This window comes from Haliotis asinina, chromosome 16 (genome assembly GCF_037392515.1).
Source record: "Haliotis asinina isolate JCU_RB_2024 chromosome 16, JCU_Hal_asi_v2, whole genome shotgun sequence".
NCBI lineage: Eukaryota > Metazoa > Mollusca > Gastropoda > Lepetellida > Haliotidae > Haliotis > Haliotis asinina.
This window is the reverse complement of record NC_090295.1, coordinates 20,762,028-20,782,203: the sequence shown is the minus strand read 5'-3', so window position 1 is coordinate 20,782,203 and position 20,176 is coordinate 20,762,028. Positions and strand designations below refer to the sequence as shown.

At 38.6% G+C, this 20,176-nt stretch overlaps 1 protein-coding gene across 3 annotated transcripts; it reads left to right on the top strand.

Moving 5' to 3' along the window:
- The first annotated feature begins 772 nt into the window (after positions 1–772).
- Positions 773–8,948, top strand: LOC137268119 (protein mono-ADP-ribosyltransferase PARP12-like). Of its 3 annotated transcripts, none has more exons than XM_067802641.1 (4): positions 773–1,050; positions 3,997–5,080; positions 7,133–7,364; positions 8,318–8,948. In XM_067802641.1, the coding sequence occupies exons 2-4, from the start codon at positions 4,011–4,013 to the stop codon at positions 8,510–8,512; spliced, it is 1,497 nt and encodes a 498-aa protein (XP_067658742.1). In that variant the 5' UTR covers positions 773–1,050; positions 3,997–4,010; the 3' UTR covers positions 8,513–8,948. The 3 variants fall into 3 exon arrangements, with proteins under 3 accessions (XP_067658742.1, XP_067658744.1, XP_067658743.1); XM_067802642.1 differs by having other exon boundaries at positions 781–949; XM_067802643.1 differs by lacking the exon at positions 8,318–8,948 and having other exon boundaries at positions 773–949; positions 7,133–8,296.
- Positions 8,949–20,176: the final 11,228 nt, after the last annotated feature.

The window sequence follows — 20,176 nt, the reverse complement described above, 5'->3', positions numbered from 1 at the left end:
TCAGCAATATTACATTTACATCAGGGCGGACATAAAGTCACCAATGTTATATTTATACCGAGGCGGGCATATAGTCAGCAATATTAAATTTATACCAGGTCTGAATAGAGTCAGTAATATTACAGAAAATGTTTTAAACGGGTTCAATGAATCGTAATAAAAAGGGGGCTCAGAGACTTTCTTCATTTTCAGACTGCTGAAAGTGAGACCTACCTCAAATTATTAATTTGCGCGATCAGTATTGAATATATTTGTTTCGGGGTCTATGTGCGAGGCTGAACTATATAACGAAGACATGCTAACAGAAATATTACATCATTACCATTGGGTCTGCAGAAAGCAAAGCACGGCTCTGTTTTCCAGATATATCCCAAGTATATTCTGGATTCCTGAGGTCGCAACAATAGATTTCAGCATATCGTGGTGACCCACAGGCAGGAACATCAGTGCGTCTGGCCGTATACGTTCTCTGCAATTCAGTAATTCACCTCAAGTGCTGCCACCTATCCATCTTGACCCAGCAGTGACACAGGTCACCGTGACCCAGGTGTTGCCAGCAGTATAAACAAAGCCCAAAAGATAAACAAATTACGACAGCCAGTGGGCGTGGCACTGTGGGCTGACACTTACTCATGGCAGCCATCACTACAAGGCTCAGATATTGCGTCGTCTCACAATTGTTCATAAAATTATGCTATTGTTAATGCCAATATTTCCGAGAATCAACGGAAATAGTCGAGGAAAATTTCCCGGTACTTTCGGTTTGACTTTTATACCCGGAAGTGCCGTCTCGGGGCGATGGAAACATGTCAACTCTTCAGAGCCTAACTGATCGCACGTATCACGCGACAGTATCCGAATCCACAATATAACAACGACCTTGACAGGATTTGGGAGTGTTGCTAATAGAATAAGAATTGCCGTGAGACCGTGAATGTTTAAAGCATACGTGAGTATTTCAAACGACATAGGTGTCATCGCAATTTTCAATGGTTTGTTCTACGCCTTTGAAGAGATCAAGGATACACCGGTACACAAGTGTTTGAACAGGTTTGTAGAGCAAGAAGTTCAAAGTAAAATTAAGGGGTAGGGGTAGAAATGATTTTTTTGTTATTTCAGTTTTCTATAGTTCAGCCAGCTAAACGTCGTCTTCTCAACAAGGTATGCACAGGTGAAAATAGGGGTTGAGGTTGGGGGTGTAAGGGGTGTAAGGGGTGTATTTTGTTTGAAATGTGTCTGGGTATTTATTTTACCTAGATTACTTAATTTATAAGGTAGAACACAACTGTCAAAGCCACACTATTTAAACCTCCGGGAAATACTAAAATATATGTTTTAATCATCATTCAAAAGCTATTGCATGTTGATACATGCACCTACAAGCATCAAACACATATTGATTAACTGAGCCAGGTCTTTGTCATTGTACAGGACACTAAAAACACTATCTTGAATTAATTCAACACCAAATACTTGACATTAGTCAATCAGTGTTTGCCATACTTTAATTGACACATGACGATCCGGGTAGAATAGGTCTGCAGCAACCCATGCTTGCCATAAAGGCGACCATGCTTGTCGTAAGAGGCAACTAACGGGATCAAGTGGTCAGGCTCACTGACTTGGTTGACACATGTCATAGGTTCCCAAATGCGCAGATCGATGCTCATGCTGTTCATCACTGGATCGTCTAGTCCAGCCTCGATTGTTTACAGACTACTGCCATGTAGCTGGAATATTGCTGACTTCAGCATAAAACTAAACTCACTCACTCAATACTTTAATTTGCCACTTGGCCATCTAGGCCTGCTGCCACCTGCAGGCTTTAAAATCTGTAGGCCCTGAATGAAATCTGTAGGCCCTGAATGAAATCTCAAGCCCATTCACTGTATGCCTTTGGCATAATAATCAGGACTCCCAGGTATCATGAGAGGGAGTCCTGAACATGGTTTTGGGAGTCAACTTTACTCAGCGTTTGACCTTGGCTTAGAAAGTTAGGAGTCATGGTGACTCCCTGGTGTCATGAGAGTGAGCCGTGGACATGTTTTGGGGTTTTTAGGAGTCATATATGCAGGTTTTCTGTCAAAAAAAACAAGTGAGCTCTCCGGAGCATAGAGACACAAGTGTACATTTAGAACACACACCAAATCATCCAATCCAGGGGTTTCCATTGCAGTCCACCAACAAGAGAAATGTAATTCTGGGTTCCAAAAATCTGTGCTCAAATCACCCTCTCAGAGAAAGTGTTACCTCTCGAACTAAATATGCCAATGTATAAAGGAGAAAAAAATCAAATTTCAAAATAAGTTTGAGTTTTCTTATACATGTTATAATCTTACAAAAGTAGGGAAACATCATGTCTAATTTATGATTGAAAAAAAGTTTGAGATATATCAGTCAATCAGTTGATATGATGATAATGAGTCTTTTGAGAGTGCATCACCACTTTCACTTCAGCAACGACAAGAAACAAACACTAACAACTGTGTAATGCAAGATGATTTTCAAACTTTATAGTCTATAGTGATTATTGCACCTTCATGAAAACTGTTAAAATCGAGAACAAGATGAATTGAGAATAGAATTGAGTATATAATGATGATGATGATGATGATGATGATGATGATGAATGGTGGTGTGTTTATGAGATGTGTTTGAAGAGTTTCTCAAAGGTAATACTTGCTATCCAAATTGAAAGTTCAGCTTCCCTTCTGTTTCAAAGAGTATACTTTTGGTTTCACTTCTATGAAATCAGCAAATGTGTCACTATTGTGTCAGATTGTGGCTGTTGATCTCATGATAGTATCAGATCTACCTTCAACTCGTTCCAGTATATGCAGTATGACTAGAACGCTGAACACGATATGCTCACTGGCTAGTCTTCTCTTACTTCCCCTTATGTGAACAGGTAACATTTGTTTATGTTGATTGTGATTCTATATGTAATGGGAGTTTTTCTCATTTATCCTGACAGTTATTTTTTCATGTAAAGTTTGTTTTACTCATTTATTTATTTCTTTTGATTTCATTCCTTTTCATTCATATATTCATTCATTTATTCATTCATTCATTCATTCATTCCTACAGTGATTTTATTCACATAAAAAGAGTTTCACTCATCCCTTTATTTCGTTATATTTGATTCCTTTTCATTCATTCTTTCCTTCATGATTGTACACACGAAGTTATTTTCATCCTTTTATTTCTTTTGATTTTTCATGTGATGTGTTTCATGAAACCTTCTTTTTCATTGTGACCAAAAGCATGAATCTGATTGATTGACAGATGTCAATCATTGCTTGTTTGTGAGTTGATGTGAATGATTTTTATCAATGATCATTGTCCATAGCTACTTGTTCGTTCATTATCCCTGATAGGCATACCACAGTGAACATTCATTCATTCATTCATTCATTCATGCATTCATTCATTCATTCATTCATTCATTCATTCATTCATTCATTCATTCATTCATTCATTCATGTTGGGTAGTGTCCTCTGTAGTATAGCTGCCAGTCCAACAATTGGCGATTTCTTGGTTCCCAAGCTTACAAGTTTTGATTAAAAGCAGCATAAAATAGTCATACTTTACATATCATACCTAATGATAATGTTGATGGCTGTCGAGAAAGGAGAATCTGGATATTTATAAATGTTTTCTGTTGTGTGGCACATAGATCTAAACAGGACAACTTTTTCAGAGTGACACCTCACACACCTATATAGTGACACCTAACACACCTCTACAGTGATACCTCACATCTCTACATTGACACCTCACACACCTGTACAGTGACACCTTACTCACCTCTATAGTGACACCTCACATACCTCTACAGTGACACTTCACACATCTACTGTGACACCTCACCTGCAGATAACACACCTCTACTGTAACACTTCACACACTTCTACATCACACACCTCCACTGTGACACCTCATACACACCTGTATAGCGATACTGTGTAGTGTGTGTATTTGTTGACTTTTTGCAGGTTTTCGTCCCATCATGGCTGAAGCTTTCCCACAGGACAATTACGCTTTTAACGAGGCAGACAACAATGTGAGAGCAATACTGAAGGTTCTGTGTCGCTATCATGATTGCTCTGTTGACCTCACTACCCTGCAGAGAACTTTTCAACGAAATGGTCAAAGAGTTCCAAAAAACCTCCTGGGGCTTCTACAAGACTACAGAAATAACTTTATCCAAGAAGGTAACAGCGTCAAAGCTTTCACAAACCTACAGCTGTGCCCCAAACACTGCAAGAGGGATGGGTATTGTGGGGATGATTACTGTGAGAAACTCCATATCTGCAAATTTTTTCTTCTCTCAAACTGTCGTTTCAGCAGTAATGGTATTCAATGTCAGTTTGGTCATGATCTGGATTCTGACCACAACAAGTCGATACTTCAACAGAACCTGTTGGACGAACTCACAGATGTAGAAATACAACGATTATTCCAAAGCAAGAGTAGTCGTGGAGTAACCACCATCCCACAGATTTGCAGATTTTATAACCATGTTAAAGGATGCTCAAAAAAAAGTGTCTGTCAGCATCTGCACATTTGTGAATTCTACGTTAAGGGAACCTGTAAATTTGGCACTGGTTGCAGAAGGAACCATGATATTGACTATCAAATCAAAAAAATTTTGTTAAAGTTTGGAGTCAGCATTGATCGTAGACCTAAGGACATTATTGAGGATATCAGAAAAATGACAGAAAGGGTGGATAACTCTAATCTACAGCAACAACCATTGGGAAGGTTCAGTTCTGTGCCGATGCTTGGAAATCAAAGTTCCCTCTCATCGCACCACTGGTACAGACCAAACAGAGTCAGTGAAAGTCTGGATACGGAAGCAGATCCAAACTCAGATGAAATCTGTATGTATCATCTTCGAGGAGGACGTGGCTGCTCATTTCAGAATTCTTGCATAAAATTTCATAAGACTAAGACATTCCAGTGGCAATACTGTGGAAAGACAGACAGTGATTGGGTGGATTTTGAGGATTATGTCGATGAAAAGCTGGAAAAAGCATTTTGTACTGTTGAACGGTCTGAATGCACAGTTCTGTCTGAGTAAGTAATACATTCATCTCCGTTTGCAGATAGGTAATTAAGGTATCCACATTTTAGAAATGAGTGGCTCCATCCACATTTTAGAAATGAGTGACTCGTCCACATTTTAGAAATGAATGAGCTCCATCCACATTTTAGAAATGAGTAAGCTCCATCCACATTTTGGAAATGAGTGACTCGTCCACATTTTAGAAATGAGTGGCTCCATCCACATTTTAGAAATGAATGAGCTCCATCCACATTTTAGAAATGAGTGAGCTCCGTCTACATTTTAGAAATGAGTGACTCGTCCACATTTTATAAATGAGTGAGCTCTGTCTGCATTTTAGAAATTAGTGAGCTCTGTGTCCTATGCGTGAAAACCCAGAATCCATGAAGATCCAGGTTAGAATTGGTCTTCAGTAACCCATGCATGTCGTAAGAGGCAGCTAACTGCATCAGGTGGTCAGACTTGCTGATTTGGTTGACACATGACATTGTATCCTAACTGCATAGTCATGATGTTGGTCACTGGATTGTCTGGTCAGACTTGATTATTTACAGACTGACACTATGTGGCTGGAATATTGCTGAGTGTGGCAATAAACAACAGACAAACAAACAAATACTTGGGCTGGGACAAGTTCAGTTTGATAACCTGGGCTTTTTTACCAGATGGGTAGCGAATTCCTCCTTGCTTCACAGGACTCAGATATTCACTGATGCCCATCTGATAATTGTTTACTGGAGCCTTGATGAAAACATGCACATATGTAATGATCTGATCTTGTATTCACTGAAACTGACTGGGAATCTGTTTTTACTCAGACATTTTATATTTATTTACAAGGAATTTGTGCATAGTCAGAAAGAAATGCAAAAACTTGTTACTTGTGATTTTTCTTGTAGCTGTCATTAAACATGATATTGCATGAAATACCAGGTACTTGAACCCAAAATACTATTACATTCCTGCTGAAGAATTTGTTCACAAGTCACTATCTTGACAAAGTGCATCTATATTCTGTGTTCAAGGTGACTTAGGGTAGCCTGGAATATTTCAGAGTGTCACATTAAACAACTAACAGCAGTAAATTGTGAAGGGGAACATAAGTTTTGAATGAAAGTCAGTGTAGATTTTATCAACACCTAGATCCAGTTGGGTCATGTGTCCATTCTGGAGATGAAGAGGAAGCACGACATATCGCAAGCCCGATTTAGTTGAGTGAGTGAGTGACTTTAGTTTTACACTGCCCTCAGCAATATTCCAGCTATATGGCGGCGGTCTGTAAATAATTGAATCTGGACCAGACAATCCAGTGATCAACAACATGAGCATTGATCTGCGCAATTGGGAACCAATGACGTGTCAACCAAGTCATCTAGCCTGACCACCCGATCCTGTTAGTTGGCTCTTTCACCAAGCATAATCGACTTTTATGGCAAGCATGGGTTGCTGAAGGCCTATTCTACCCCAGGACCTACATGGGTCCCGATTTCGTTGAACCAGTTGCAGCTCTGAAACGAGAGTACATGGGTACAATGTGTAAAGCCCAGTTCCATGTCCCCCTACAGTGATACTGATGGGAAGTTCCTAAATTCAGCAGCATAAAACTGAATTCACTCATTGATATAGTGATTACTGTGTCCTAAAATGATAAACATTATTTAATATGTTACAGACAGTTATTGATAGATTCACCTTATATGGCTGGAACAATGTTCATAATGTGTCCTAAAATGACAAATTTAAACAATATTAAATATGTTACAGACTGTTATTGATAGATAGACCTTATATGGCTGTAACAATGTTGATTAAGTCCTAAAATGACAAATTTAAGCATTACTTAATATGTTACAGACTATCATTTACATTCTGACCTCAAGAAGCTGTGATATTACATGCCACCAGCAAACATCATGCATCATCTTTTTCAAGTCACTGAATTGCCTGGCTCAAACGTGACAGTTTGCTGGTTTGCAGAGAATAATGCTGTTATATAAACTGTCACCATGCTGAACTTTGGCATAAAACACCATTCACTCTCTCTCTCCTTTACTCTTAAACAGAGAGTCTGACAGTGAGGACGATGAAGATGACGATGAAGATGGGATCACTGTTGACTTCATCAACATGACGGCTACCTCTAAGGAGAGACAATTAAGTGTGCGGCGTCTAGGTACAGCATCCCATGCAACATTGCCTCCTCACATCGCAAGGAGTTTTGTGGGTCAGGTGACCAGATGGATCTGGTACTGGTTTGACGATCGATTGGAGGAATGGAGGCAGTATGGAAATGTGGTAATGGCACCAATTGTAATCTTCCTTTGCTAAGGGGGAGGTAGGGTAGCTGAGTGGTTAAAGTGTCTGCTCATCACACCGAACTCTCAGGGTTCAATTCCCTTCATGTGTACATTGCATCCCCCTGTTGTGATATGGCTGGAATACTACACCCTCTCTCCCAATTTACACAGTGATGTCAACCAGCGATGCAGAAACCTGTATGCATGATGTATGTTTGTATGATATTGTGTAATGCTACTACTGTGTCGTGGACTGATAGCCTCTTTTCCAATAGAACTCCATTCTACGATGGGCACAAGTTGGTAAACGATGAAGGGAAGCCTAGTAGGTAAAGTGTTCACTCACCAGGTTCGATTGCCCACATAGATATACACATACAACCATACTCTCTCACTTTCTTTCACAAATTCACTAAAACTGAAAACAAAATTTAGGTAGACCTGAGTAATTTATGACCTTGTTTGGCTCTGATTTCTGGAACACAGTTGAATGTGAATACTGAACAAAACAATTAAATGTTTTGAGGGCCAGTGGGGTAGCCAAATGGGTACAATGTGTGAAATGTGTTCAGGTGTCGCCTGCCTTGATATTGCTGAAAAAAAGTGGAAAACTCAGCTCACTGACTAATAGAATTTTATCAAGTAAAGATAATGTACCGAACACACCTGGGAGGATGCACTCACTTTCACTCACTCACTCACTCACTCACTCACTCACTCACTTTAGGAATAGTTTTGATTCATCCATTTTATTTGGAAACAAATTTCAGAAATCAAAACAATGTTTGCAGTAGTTGAAAGGATTTAAGAGTTTGTCTATTTTTTTTAAGAAAATGTTCATTTTCTTGATTCCTTCATGATGACAAAATTATGGAATGATATTTTTTGTGAAACTTTTTTTATATGTTTAAATAAAGTAATAACAATTAACATATAGTTTGTTGTTGTTAGGGATCAGGAGGTCAAAGACCGGACATCGACAGTGACTTCATCGAGCGAACATTTAGTCGAGATCGAAACAGTCATGTTGACTTCAGGGTTGGAACCAGCCTCTACAGACTTCATTTTTCAAAGTTTCAACAAAAGAACAGACGAACAGGAACACGAAAACAAGTTCGACGGAGGCCAACCTATATGAGATATTGATATGTTTTGTGTGTGTTTGTTGCTAAACTAAGCAGTATCATAACTGTAGCCGGGAAACAAATGTTATTTTTTTAGTGGCAGATGGTATTTTATTTGTACATTTGTTCTGAAGCATAATTGTTTGGACGCTGTCTAAACTGGCACTCGTTGGGATTGAAGAAATAATCTGGTTTAGACAATGTGCTGGATTGTAAAGATGATGATAAATGTACAAGTCATGGAAAGGACTGAGATTTTATGCCAGTGTTGACAACTTGCTGGATTGGACAAAAGCCAATTTTGACAGCTTCCATTGTACCTTGTTAGTTTTAGGCCAATTGTGCATAATACAGTACCGTTCTACCTTGTTTTAAGCAATAATCCAGCAATATCACAATGGGGAAATGGTCTTCACACATAGTAACAATGTGGTAACATTTCCATGTATCTTTACAAATGTCTGCTTGGAGTGTAGAAGGTCATGGATTTGATCCCTGTCTGTGTCATACCAAAAAAACCTTAAAATATGGTACTTGTAGGTCCCTGTCTGGCACTCTGCATTAATAGGTACAAGAAGGACTAGTTGGCTTGGAGCCAGTGTGCCCAAGTTGGGTGTTCATGCTAAACTTGGCATGTTATCTCAGTGAGCTAGTACTATAAAACCAGCTTAAACCTGGGCAAGTATAAGCAGCCACACATACACACATGTGCACATCGTCATATGAGCAAAATATTCTTAAGTGCGACGTTAAACCTCATTTCACATCACCTCTTGACGAACACCTGCATAGAGACAATAGCATTTGTAAAGGTCAAGGTCATTGGTTGAATGATTCAAATGAAGATTTTGCTTCTACTTGTACAATCCTTAGACATGTTAAAAGTTACATCTGAGGTCAGGTTAAGGTCAAGGTCATATAATGTCAAGAGTTCACCAAAACATTCATATTGCAGATTTTAAAGCTGTGTTTATGATATTCCCAGCTGTGGATAATAGGTCATTCACCTCAAATATTTGGAAACCACTCCTGGTTAATTCCCTGAAAAAAACCCAATTTCTTATGCCATTAAAGTGACAGTCTGTAACGGATATTCGGTTTCCATTACCAGACAGTATAATTTACAAACCAACCCGCTAAATCAACACAAAATTGATTCACTAATCTGCCTGAATTTTGATCTACTACTGACTGTGTGAGAGTGAAGCGCAAGTGTCCATATCTTTTTTGACAAGGTCTGATAATCCAGACTAAAGACTGATCACCAGGGTATTGGTGGTGATGAGTAGGCCAGTCTGGCACTGACTGAATTGGATTTGGCAAATGAAAACATGCTCTTATGACATTGATTTTAACCAAGAAGTGTATGCTCACTGCCGTTTCAAAAGTGAAGCGTGGTTAACAGAAATCCAGACATCCATATATTCAGTTACCCAGGCAATTTATGCAGAAACGAATGTGTCTGCATATCTGAGGTCTCACTGTATGCACACATTGACACCTGCCTCATTTTGTTGTTTTTTTCATCTGTTAGAAGTGTCAGTCTTCAGTATTCCAGGCATCCAGTGATTGATAATATGAGCAACAGGACATACACACACAATCAACCAAGTCTCAGACATCTCTTGTAGCTTGTAACTTATTCTAACAAGAATTGCCATGGTTACTGGGGACACAAATTACCCCAGGCACAACATGATGTCTATTCAAGAGACAGCAAGGTTTATCTTTTGTGGAGTTGTATGTTTATATAGTTGGATGGTAACAGTGCTGTAGGATTCGTATATACAGTATTCACCACAAAAAGCTCCCAGGGTCCCATTCCACAAAGCGAACATAGCACTACGACAGTTGGGAGTTTATGTTAAGATATAGTTACGTTCACCTCAGTACAGTGAGTGCCTTGAGGAATAGGACCCTGTTTTGTTAAGTCTAAGTTCCTAAGTAATCTTTGTAAGTAAACCCAACCACAACCGAAGATGTATATAATAACACTACATTCCATATTTACCGCACATGTATGTATTACAGGTTTCCTACAGGTAATGGCAATGTAAAAGGGTTGTATAACTACTAGTAACTACTCAAATAAAGGACCTGGGAAATTAATTGAATACCATAAGAGCATGATGGTTTTAAAAAATGTTCGGTGCAATATTAGTACAAAGTACATGTTGCATTGACTACAACATATGATAATATCTTAAAGCATCTAAAAACAGAGATGAATTCTGAGAAAGTACATCTATATTAAGGTTGTATTTACTCCATAGTTAGTTTTGGATCAGTAATTAGTAACCCAGGACCATTGGATTCTTTGAAATTTTAAAACTATACAGTACAACATTACTGAAGAGTTTTATGTTTTCATGAAAGAACTTATCGTGTATGTTTCCTACATCTAACAAAAGCTGACTAAAAAATTTACTTGTGTACATTTTTGTCGTTGTTATGGTGTGTATTGTAGATAATTTATTTGCATAACTTTAATGATCTCTTAAACTCAAATGTTTGGAGACGAAAACATGACCAGCAAAGGTCAAAGGATTCTTTTCCTTTATATATACTGACTTGTATTGTTTTCTTTACTATAGTTTTGAAGTACAGACATAACAGGAAGAAATTAATGAATTTATTTAATCAGAATCTTCTTTTTCTGTTCAATAGATTTTTTAATTGATGTATATTTAGGGGTGGTACCACATGTATTCAGTAGGAGTCAACATATAGATATTTTTAACTAGTCCTGCACTACATACTTCCAGCACAAGATTTGACGGAGGTGAATCCCGATCATGAATGGCTTTATTGAAAATCATAAATGATGACCAGGGCTGGTGAAACAACTTCCTTTGAAACTCAGTGTCCCACGTTGAAAAGGAGAGAACACCCTGTCGACGAATGACACACACATGCAGCGCGAAGGTGTTTACGAAGGTCGGTAATCGCCTAGCCTTGCCACATCATCGTTGTTGTTAAATGGTCCAAATGATCCAGATTCACCTGCGTCAAATCTTGTGGCAGTAAGTAGTGCAGGATAAGTATACAAATATAAAAAAAATATTTAGATTTTACTAATATGTTTCTACAGCATTATTCATTTTGCACTTGACCATGCTCCTGAATTCTCCCAAATGATATACAGTGCACCCTTCTTAAAATGTTACCTTAGACATAATGCCCTGTTTTTCTCGAATTTGTAATAATTTGGTTATAATGCCAAACTGGATATAATACTATCTGCCTAAGTTTTTGGAATGAAGGTCTATTTTCCCCTGGTTTTAATTACATCAAAGTGTTATGCATTCTTTTTAGTAGACCTTTTGGTTAGTGAATCTGTATGTCATGTAATTATATGTATAAAATCCACCTAAGGCCAAAATATAATGTATTTAGTTATGTAAACATCCTAAACGTCCTCTCTGAAATTGCCTGAAGTTGGAGTGGAACTCCTTCTCACAATGTCATCTGACCCATTTGATTTGATACTGAAGGAAAGAAATAAGGGAACATATGAAAGCACTAATGTTACTTAAATCCTTTCAATGTTTTTTGGAAGATTTGTATTGTATTGTGGGTGAAGCTCTGAAAATATATAGAGGAACGTGGTCATGAAGTGGTCTTCCTGTATTCATTTCCTTCAGTATTTTTGAGAATTGAGGCTAACACAAACGTTGGTTAAGCGTCTATATTTGTTGATGTTTTAAATTTGTTGACTACAGATTCAGGTGAGCTCCAGTGCCTCAGTACCTTTTCTCGGGGCCTAGGATTAACTATGAAAATCCACAACAAACAAGATCTTTGAGATGTAGAGCATGTGTCTTTTAGTTACATGGGTCCACTCACAGTGACTGAGAAAGGGTTTTTTGCTGCTTTTAGCAGTATTCCAGCAATATCACAGTGGGCAGAAATGGGCTTCACACTTTGTACCCATGTGGGGAATCGAATGAGACGAGCGCGCTGCCCCACTCCAAGAAAGTCCACTCCAAGAATGAGTCATTAAGTTCAAAGTAAATATTAAAGGGAAAAGATTGGGAAAGGATGGTGTAATTCAAATATGTTTTACAGATTAAAACAATATGCAACAGATGGGTTGCAGATGATCCTGGCATAGTCAGGCTGGCTGAGGTCATCACCAGCTCAGGACCCACCAACTTCAGTCCAGATTTTGGGAGGTATCAAAAATAGGCCACCAAGGACAATAGGTATTTTGACGACTTGGTGCTTGGGATAACTTGGTACTTGGGATAACTTGGTACTTGGGATAACTTGGTACTTGGGATAACTTGGTGCTCAGGATGGAAATGTGTTATTTTGAAATTCAAGATCTGCATATTTTGCAGTTTGTTTTTCTTGAATCTTGTCAATTGCATCAGTGTCAAAAGGGATGGGAAATTCAACTAGTTAAATTCTCCTTGGTTTTATAAAAAATGATATAGTCTGGTTTGTTTGCTGGGTGTGTGTGAGGCTGTCCCTGACACCCTGTACATAAATTGGGCCAGACCGAGGATGGACCTTCCAGTCAAACCCACAACCATGGCGAAAATGGTACTGAAAATACCTAGTCATGTCGTTTAAGATACTGTTTTTGTGCCAACACAAAATCACACATTGATCACACAAAGTATGAAACTCCCAAAATTTCAGACCACAGGGCTGTTTAGATGTAAAACCTGCCAGTCCTGACCACAAAATGACCACAAAATGTCTAAATATACTAATTATTGTATATGAAAGTACAAGTGTTCCTTGATTCTTTTCTAGATTTCTGCACAAGGTTTGTATTGAACAGTGGGTGAAACTCTGGAAAAGTTTAAAGGAACACTTGTTTTTTCATGTGTTGCCTTATTTGTTCCCATAAGTATATATACATGTCTAAATTTTAATCCGACCTTCAGGCAGGTGAATTTGAAAATGTGCTAGTCAGTGTTGAAAATAACCCATTCTGGGTGGTCGGACAGGCAGGTATTTCAAATGCTCATTGATGGATACAAGAGGGAAGAAATCAGTCCTGAGCAGCAGACAGAAAGCTTTCTGTTTCACTTTTCAGGCCAAGGAATGGGTACAGTGTGTAAAGCCCATTTCTGATGATCCGTGCTGTGATATTGCTAGAATATTGCTAAAGATGGCGTTAAACCATACTTGCTCATTCAAGTGAAGGACTCAAAGGTTGCACTTCGTTCAGAGAGTATTCAGTTGAAAAATCTGAGTCTATGACAATTTGATATAGCACTTTGCTTGGTTGGCAGTCATTTCTGTACCATCTAGCAAAACAGATCCATCAACATTGACATCAAGATTGTATCCAACATCCTTGGCTCTTTTAGGATAATGCCTTGTTTTCATCGTGAGTTTGCTTTAGAAAAGCCCCATAAAATTATTTCGTGAAGAGCCTCCATGTTAATCAAACCATGTTACTCCATTACAATTGATAAATGTAAAAGACTGAGGGAAGAGCAAGGTTGGTTGGCTCTATTTATCATTTTATGATTCTATTTATTACCATTGTTGTTATTGTTGTTTTATGCAAACCTTTGAAGTATTGAAAATGCTTGTGATACTTAAAAAATACTTGGCAAAAGAAAATACACTTTTGCAACACTGATTTGTCTTAAACATTATAAATGGTATCAAAACATTATTAGTCTGAGAGGACATACTTAGACCTAAATTTTCTAAAAACTCCTGTTAAGATCGTGTTAAGTGCCATACATTAACATTACCATGTATTACCATGGATAAGCCGGCCCCATAGAAAAGCTGACCCCCAAACATGACCCCTAAAATCATTGTCAAAATGCTATGTTTCATGCATAAGCCAACCCCCAATGATGGGTCGCAGTTCTTCTCACACCAGGAGACATCTGGCAGTTGCAGTCTTGGATGTAAAACGTAAACATGCTAAGTGAGAATAATATCTGATAAAGATTATACTGACCATTATTCTGTAAATCTGTGTTTGTTTTCGTTTCTATATCCACAATAATATGTTAACCTGACAGAATTAGAATTATAAACCGCTAAACTGTAAAATCACCCTCCCGACAGGGCACTGACGATCTGAAAAATACTTTCGTGAACTCATAGATAAGATGACCCCCCTTCTGTAGATTGCTTTTTTTGGTCCTCAAAATTCAGCTTATACATGGTGATATACAGTACCTTCGAAAATTTATGCCAGATACCAAATACTTGTAATTGACCACTGTGTAGCCATTTCTTGCTTGTTTTGTTTTTTGATGCTGTGAAACATGGATAGCTTATGTTAAGCTACATTCAAGTATAGTAGATATTACAATGTCCTCACAATTGTTTTGAATTCTTAAGAAACTGCTTATTTTCAAATTTTTCTTATAGTATTTAAACTATATTTTAGTGCATTAATATGAAAATATTATTAGAATATTTAATTTGTTGAATCATTTAGAATACAAAGTTGTTAAACTTATTCGTGGGATGTTGCATGAATCTACCTGTTTGTTGTGTTTGTTTCTTTTCCAAGAAAGTATGTTTTATATTTAGAAGGTTGAATGTATTTGCTCAAGTTTCCATGGTGATACTTGAGCATTTTATCCTGTTTTATACATTTACATATCATGATTAATCAGTTTTTGTGTGTCCCAAAGCAACCATATTCTTTCCACAAAGATGTTTGTTTTTTCTATTAGTATATTTCAGTTTAGTATGTTGTATTTTCAAATCCAGTGTTATAAAGGGACATTGCTGACTATATTTCAATGTTTGTCCAACTGATCTCTTTTACCAGTGATCACATTATTTGGATTCTGAAATCCTGATACCCTAAATATTATTGTCAAGCTCACTGAGCTTCTTCCACATCCCCACAGCCCTCTCTGTAATGAAAAGCCTTTAAATGAGGAAAAGATCAAATCACCATCCTCTGTAGTTGCCCCCATCCCACCACCATCCTGTGCACTCGCACACAGTTTGCACCATTCTCCTGTGTATCACCCCCCACACACACACACCACCACCACCACTCACTCAACCATCCTGTGTACACCCACCCACCCTACCACCATCCTCTGTAGACCCACCCACCCCATCCCCATCCAGTGTAAACCCCTCCACCCCACCACCATCCTGTGTACCACCACCCACAACCATCCTGTGTAAACCCATCCACCCCACCACCATCCTGTGTTGCACCACCCACCACCATAATGTGTAAACCCACACACCCTACCACCATCCTGTGTACCACCATCCTGTGTAAACCCATCCACCCCACCACCATCCTGTGTAGCACCACCCACCACCATAATGTGTAGACCCACACACCCCACCACCATCCTGTGCAAACCCCTCCACCCCACCCCCACCCTGTGTAGCACCACCCACCACCATCCTGTGTAAACCATCCACCCCACCAACCATCCTGTGTAGCACCACCCACCACCATAATGTGTAAACCCACACACCACGCAATTATCCTGTGTAAAGCCCTCCACCCACCCCACCGGGTGTAGCACCACCCACCACCATCCTGTGTAAACCCATTCACCCCACCACCATCCTGTGTAGCACCTCCCAACCCCATAACGTGTAAACCCACACACCCACCACCATCCTTTGTATACCCACCCACCCACCACCATCCTGTGTTCCACCATCCACCACCAACCCTCCTTATGAAGAAAATAGCTTATCAGAAAAGGAATTAAGACATAAATAGAATTCATGTTGCTTGTAAATGGTTGTCAAGTTAGTGAAAAGCCTTCTATAGTTAAAGGAAACCTTTATTATTGACAAGTCTGTAGTTGAATACATAATTCATTTTTACAGATAACAGCTTGTTTCTTTGTTACAACATTTAAGAGCAATGTCTTGCCTCTTCATCAGGTAAAAAATGTGTCATGTGTTTATTTTAGGCTATCCTCTAAATGCCTTTCAGAGACCTCAGACTCTTTGAAGTTAGGAAATGTCTAAGGACTTAGCGACCATTCATATTTCATGGCTAGGGGAGGGTGTAATAAAAATTTTATGAGGAGCATGTATAATGTGGACGATCTCCCTAAAATTTATGTAGAAAATCAGTTACACCCACTCACCTCTTGGATGTCATGATCAAAATCAATGTACCCTCACTCTCCTTTACCTCCCAAGAGCAAAAAGCACCCTGACCGTCCTTGAATCATCATCACCCCACCCCCTCATGTCATAAAATATGAATGATCCCTTGGTCCATGTTTTTAGTATATTTGTTTTAAAATTTGTTCAATCACATTTTAGCCAAAAGATTTTCCTGTGGCAAATGAGTTTTTGAACATGCAGTCAAACAACATTGAGTGAACTTTAGATTCCACTGACGTGTCATACTTATGGCGTAAAGTAAATGCAACCTAAGCAAAATTTTGCTCAGTATTGTTTGTTACACTGCTTTCACTGAATCTATCAAAGCCTTGTCGAAGGTTGCATCAGCTACCTGTTTCAGTTAACCAGTCAGAACACTTGAGAATGCTGGAGAATGACAGAGGACGACATCAGCAAGCTGTACATATTTCACATCAAAAGCCTCTGAAAGATTTTGAAATGTTCTGGTCCAACAAAATCCCAAACCATCTACTGCCTAACATCCTGCTAAATGGGTGAGTGAGTGAGTTTAGTTTTACGCCACACTGTATGGCGGCAGTCTGTAAATAATCACGTCTGGACCAGACAATCCAGTGATCAATGACATGAGCATCGATCTGCACATTTTGGAACCGATGACGTGTCAACCAAGTCAACAAGCCTGACCACCCGATCCCGTTAGTTGCCTCTTACAACAAGAATTGTCGCCATTTATGGCAAGCTTGGGTTGCTGAAGACCCATTCTACCCCGGGACCATCACGAGTCCCTGCTAAATGGAAGGCATAAATACCATCCTACCTGGGAGAAGATAGTGTTGGATGGGTCATGTTATGATGGAACCCTAAACGGTAGCTGCTGACTGGTTAAATCTGTTTGGCTGTCTTGCGTTTGATTTGATGGTCACAGACTGCACAATGGTAATGCAACCTTCTACTGATGTTTGTTAGACTCAGTATAGCAGGGAATGAAGTAAAAGGTGTGGTCTGAGCCTAGTCTACTGTTTGCATTTGTTTCAAACATTGGATAACTCAAAGTATATATGTAGGTCCATTCAACTTCAACACAATGCTGTTTGACTGCATTTGAAATTTTTGTTGATGTGACAACAATATTTTAAGTTTCCTGAAGTGCCATTTTGTTGTGTTTGTACATTTTTAGCTGAGAAGGAAAAATGATGTCTGAAAGTGAGCATGTGTGTTAATATTTGGCATCACAATATTTCAGCCAAATGGTGATTGAAAGAAATTGCAGGTATTTAGTGTTTCCTTTGTACAGGTATAATACTACTCCTCAGTATTCAAAGTAGAGTGGACAGTAAATTTTCAAACCTTCATGAAACAATCCAGTGATTGACATCAAGAGCATCTATCTACTTGTTTGGGATACCATAACATGCATCTTCCCAACCACTGAGCTTGACCATCCAGTAAAGCAAGTTGCATCAAATGACCAACATGTTTTAATGAAGCTCTTTATCTTTGTTGCGCAGTGGAAATAAATGTTCTGCAGAGCTTTTGACAAATGTAATTGAAAACCTAATCAACTACTGAAATTGGCTTAAACAAGGAACTAAATGTGGCAACTATTATAACTGAGAAAACGGGATGATTTATGAGGAACTAAAGTTGATTCTCTTAATGTGAATAAATAAACTATGGAAACTAACCCAGAATACTGCAAATTGTTTAAATTTTAAACACACTAATCCAAGTTCAACACGTTAGTCAATTGAACCTAATAATTTAGCGACGAAATCGTTCCTAATCTAAATGCCTAAACATAGATGTGAACTTAGAGCATCAACGGACGAATAGCGACGAATGATCATGTATTGTTGACTACCCCAAACTACCTTGCATTTCATGAGCAGTCACACCCATCTCCAGGTGTATTCTTGCAATACAACCACTTTGCACCAGGTGTTTTAAGGCAAGCTGTTTATCCAAAATGTCTTCAGAGCAACAGGTGTGATATGATTACACAATGCCATTTAGAAAGTCTCTACACTTTCTTTGATGAACTCAACCCAAAAAAGTACAAGAATCTGTGCTTTATTAAGAAAGTGTAACCCCAAATATAATCTATGTTACATTTGAGCACTTTCTAAATGGCATAGCTTTTGCCCAGTATCTGTACCAATTTACACTTATGAGAGGGGTACACGAGTCAGCAATCTAGATTACCAGTTGTCAAACTTCGAGGTTTGTAGAAGTTGTGGTTGAGCAGGTTAGACAGCTGACTCTGTATGCTTGTGATTAGGTGACTCTGATGGTGTGGGTTTGAATCCCAGGTGAGACTAAACCCACCAAAAAGTACAAGAATCTAAACTTTCCTTTGAAATTGTCAAACCAAATATAACGTATGTTAGGGGTGCGATATGCTCAGAAATATATTTATACAGTATAAAAACTGGTCTGGTTTGAACACTGAAATGTGGCCCAACATGTTAGTAGACATCGCTAGGGCGACAATTGATTTCACATGAAAAAAAAAGACTATGAGAGTTAAATGTGTGTGAAGAATTGAATCAAAAATGATGGAATTGAAGATCCAGTATTGAAAATCAAATCCAATCGAAGTCTGGGTGAATCATTGTAGCCCTAGCTTTGAAACCATCAGTCACACCAGTGTTTGCGCATAGGAACTGGCCTAAATGGAACCTTGCCCACAAGGAACTTTGCCTACAAGTAACTCTGCCCACAAGGAACTTTGCCTACAAGGAACTCTGCCCACAAGACGTTAGCCCACCACAATATGTACTGGATAGGAATTTTGCCCACCATAATAACACAACATTATATAAAAAGTATGTATTATTTTATTGAACAACATAGAAACAGCATACAGCATACTGGGAGAGTCAAAATGGTGGATGAGTACTATGGAGAGAATTAAAAGTGATTAGAAAATGAAATACAAAGCAGCAAAGAAGGTTTGGTGAAGTGCAGTTTGTTTGATCTCTTTCACAACATATCCTGAGCAAAGTGTGTTTGAGTGGTAAGGTGAGTATTAATTGGAATTAACATAAAATTACAAAAGAAATACAAAGCAGTGTTTCAATTCTTGTGAAACAATATATACTGAGCAGTGAGATGTATAGGGTAGGCAGAAATGTATCTTTTAAGCAAAGGTCCTTCCCTATAAAACTGTGATGGGCTAAGATCCTTGTGGGCAAAGGTCCTTCTGGAGAAAGATCCTTGTGGGCAAAGGTCCTTCGGGGAAATATCCTTGTGGGCAAAGGTTCTTGTGGGCAAAGGTCCTTTGGGGAAAGATCTTTGTGGGCAAAGATCTTTGGATTCAGTTATACCACGGAGTGTGATAAGAGGTCTAGTTGTGACACGTCAAAAAATATTGTGAGGGCATATCCAGTTCACATAGGGAGTTATTGTGCTGTAGAAGACCCACACGGGAGAGGAAACAAAGTCTCACATGTAAATTAGCTTCAAGCCTGAATTTGTGTAAATTCAGCATTGTTTGTAGCACTTGTAAAATCTCCCTTCCTTGTTCATCAGAAAGCATGAACAATGAAAATACTAGAAAGGCAGTAAAAGTTTTATCCAGTAATTAGTACGACACCTCCTATTCTCCAGA

Excerpts from the sequence above, each read along its gene's own strand:
- LOC137268119 (XM_067802641.1), top strand. The coding sequence starts at position 4,011 with ATGGCTGAAGCTTTCCCACAGGACAATTACGCTTTTAACGAGGCAGAC. Across the intron at positions 5,081-7,132 it reads GAATGCACAGTTCTGTCTGA|AGAGTCTGACAGTGAGGACG; the intron begins GTAAGTAATACA and ends ACTCTTAAACAG. Across the intron at positions 7,365-8,317 it reads GGAGGCAGTATGGAAATGTG|GGATCAGGAGGTCAAAGACC; the intron begins GTAATGGCACCA and ends TGTTGTTGTTAG.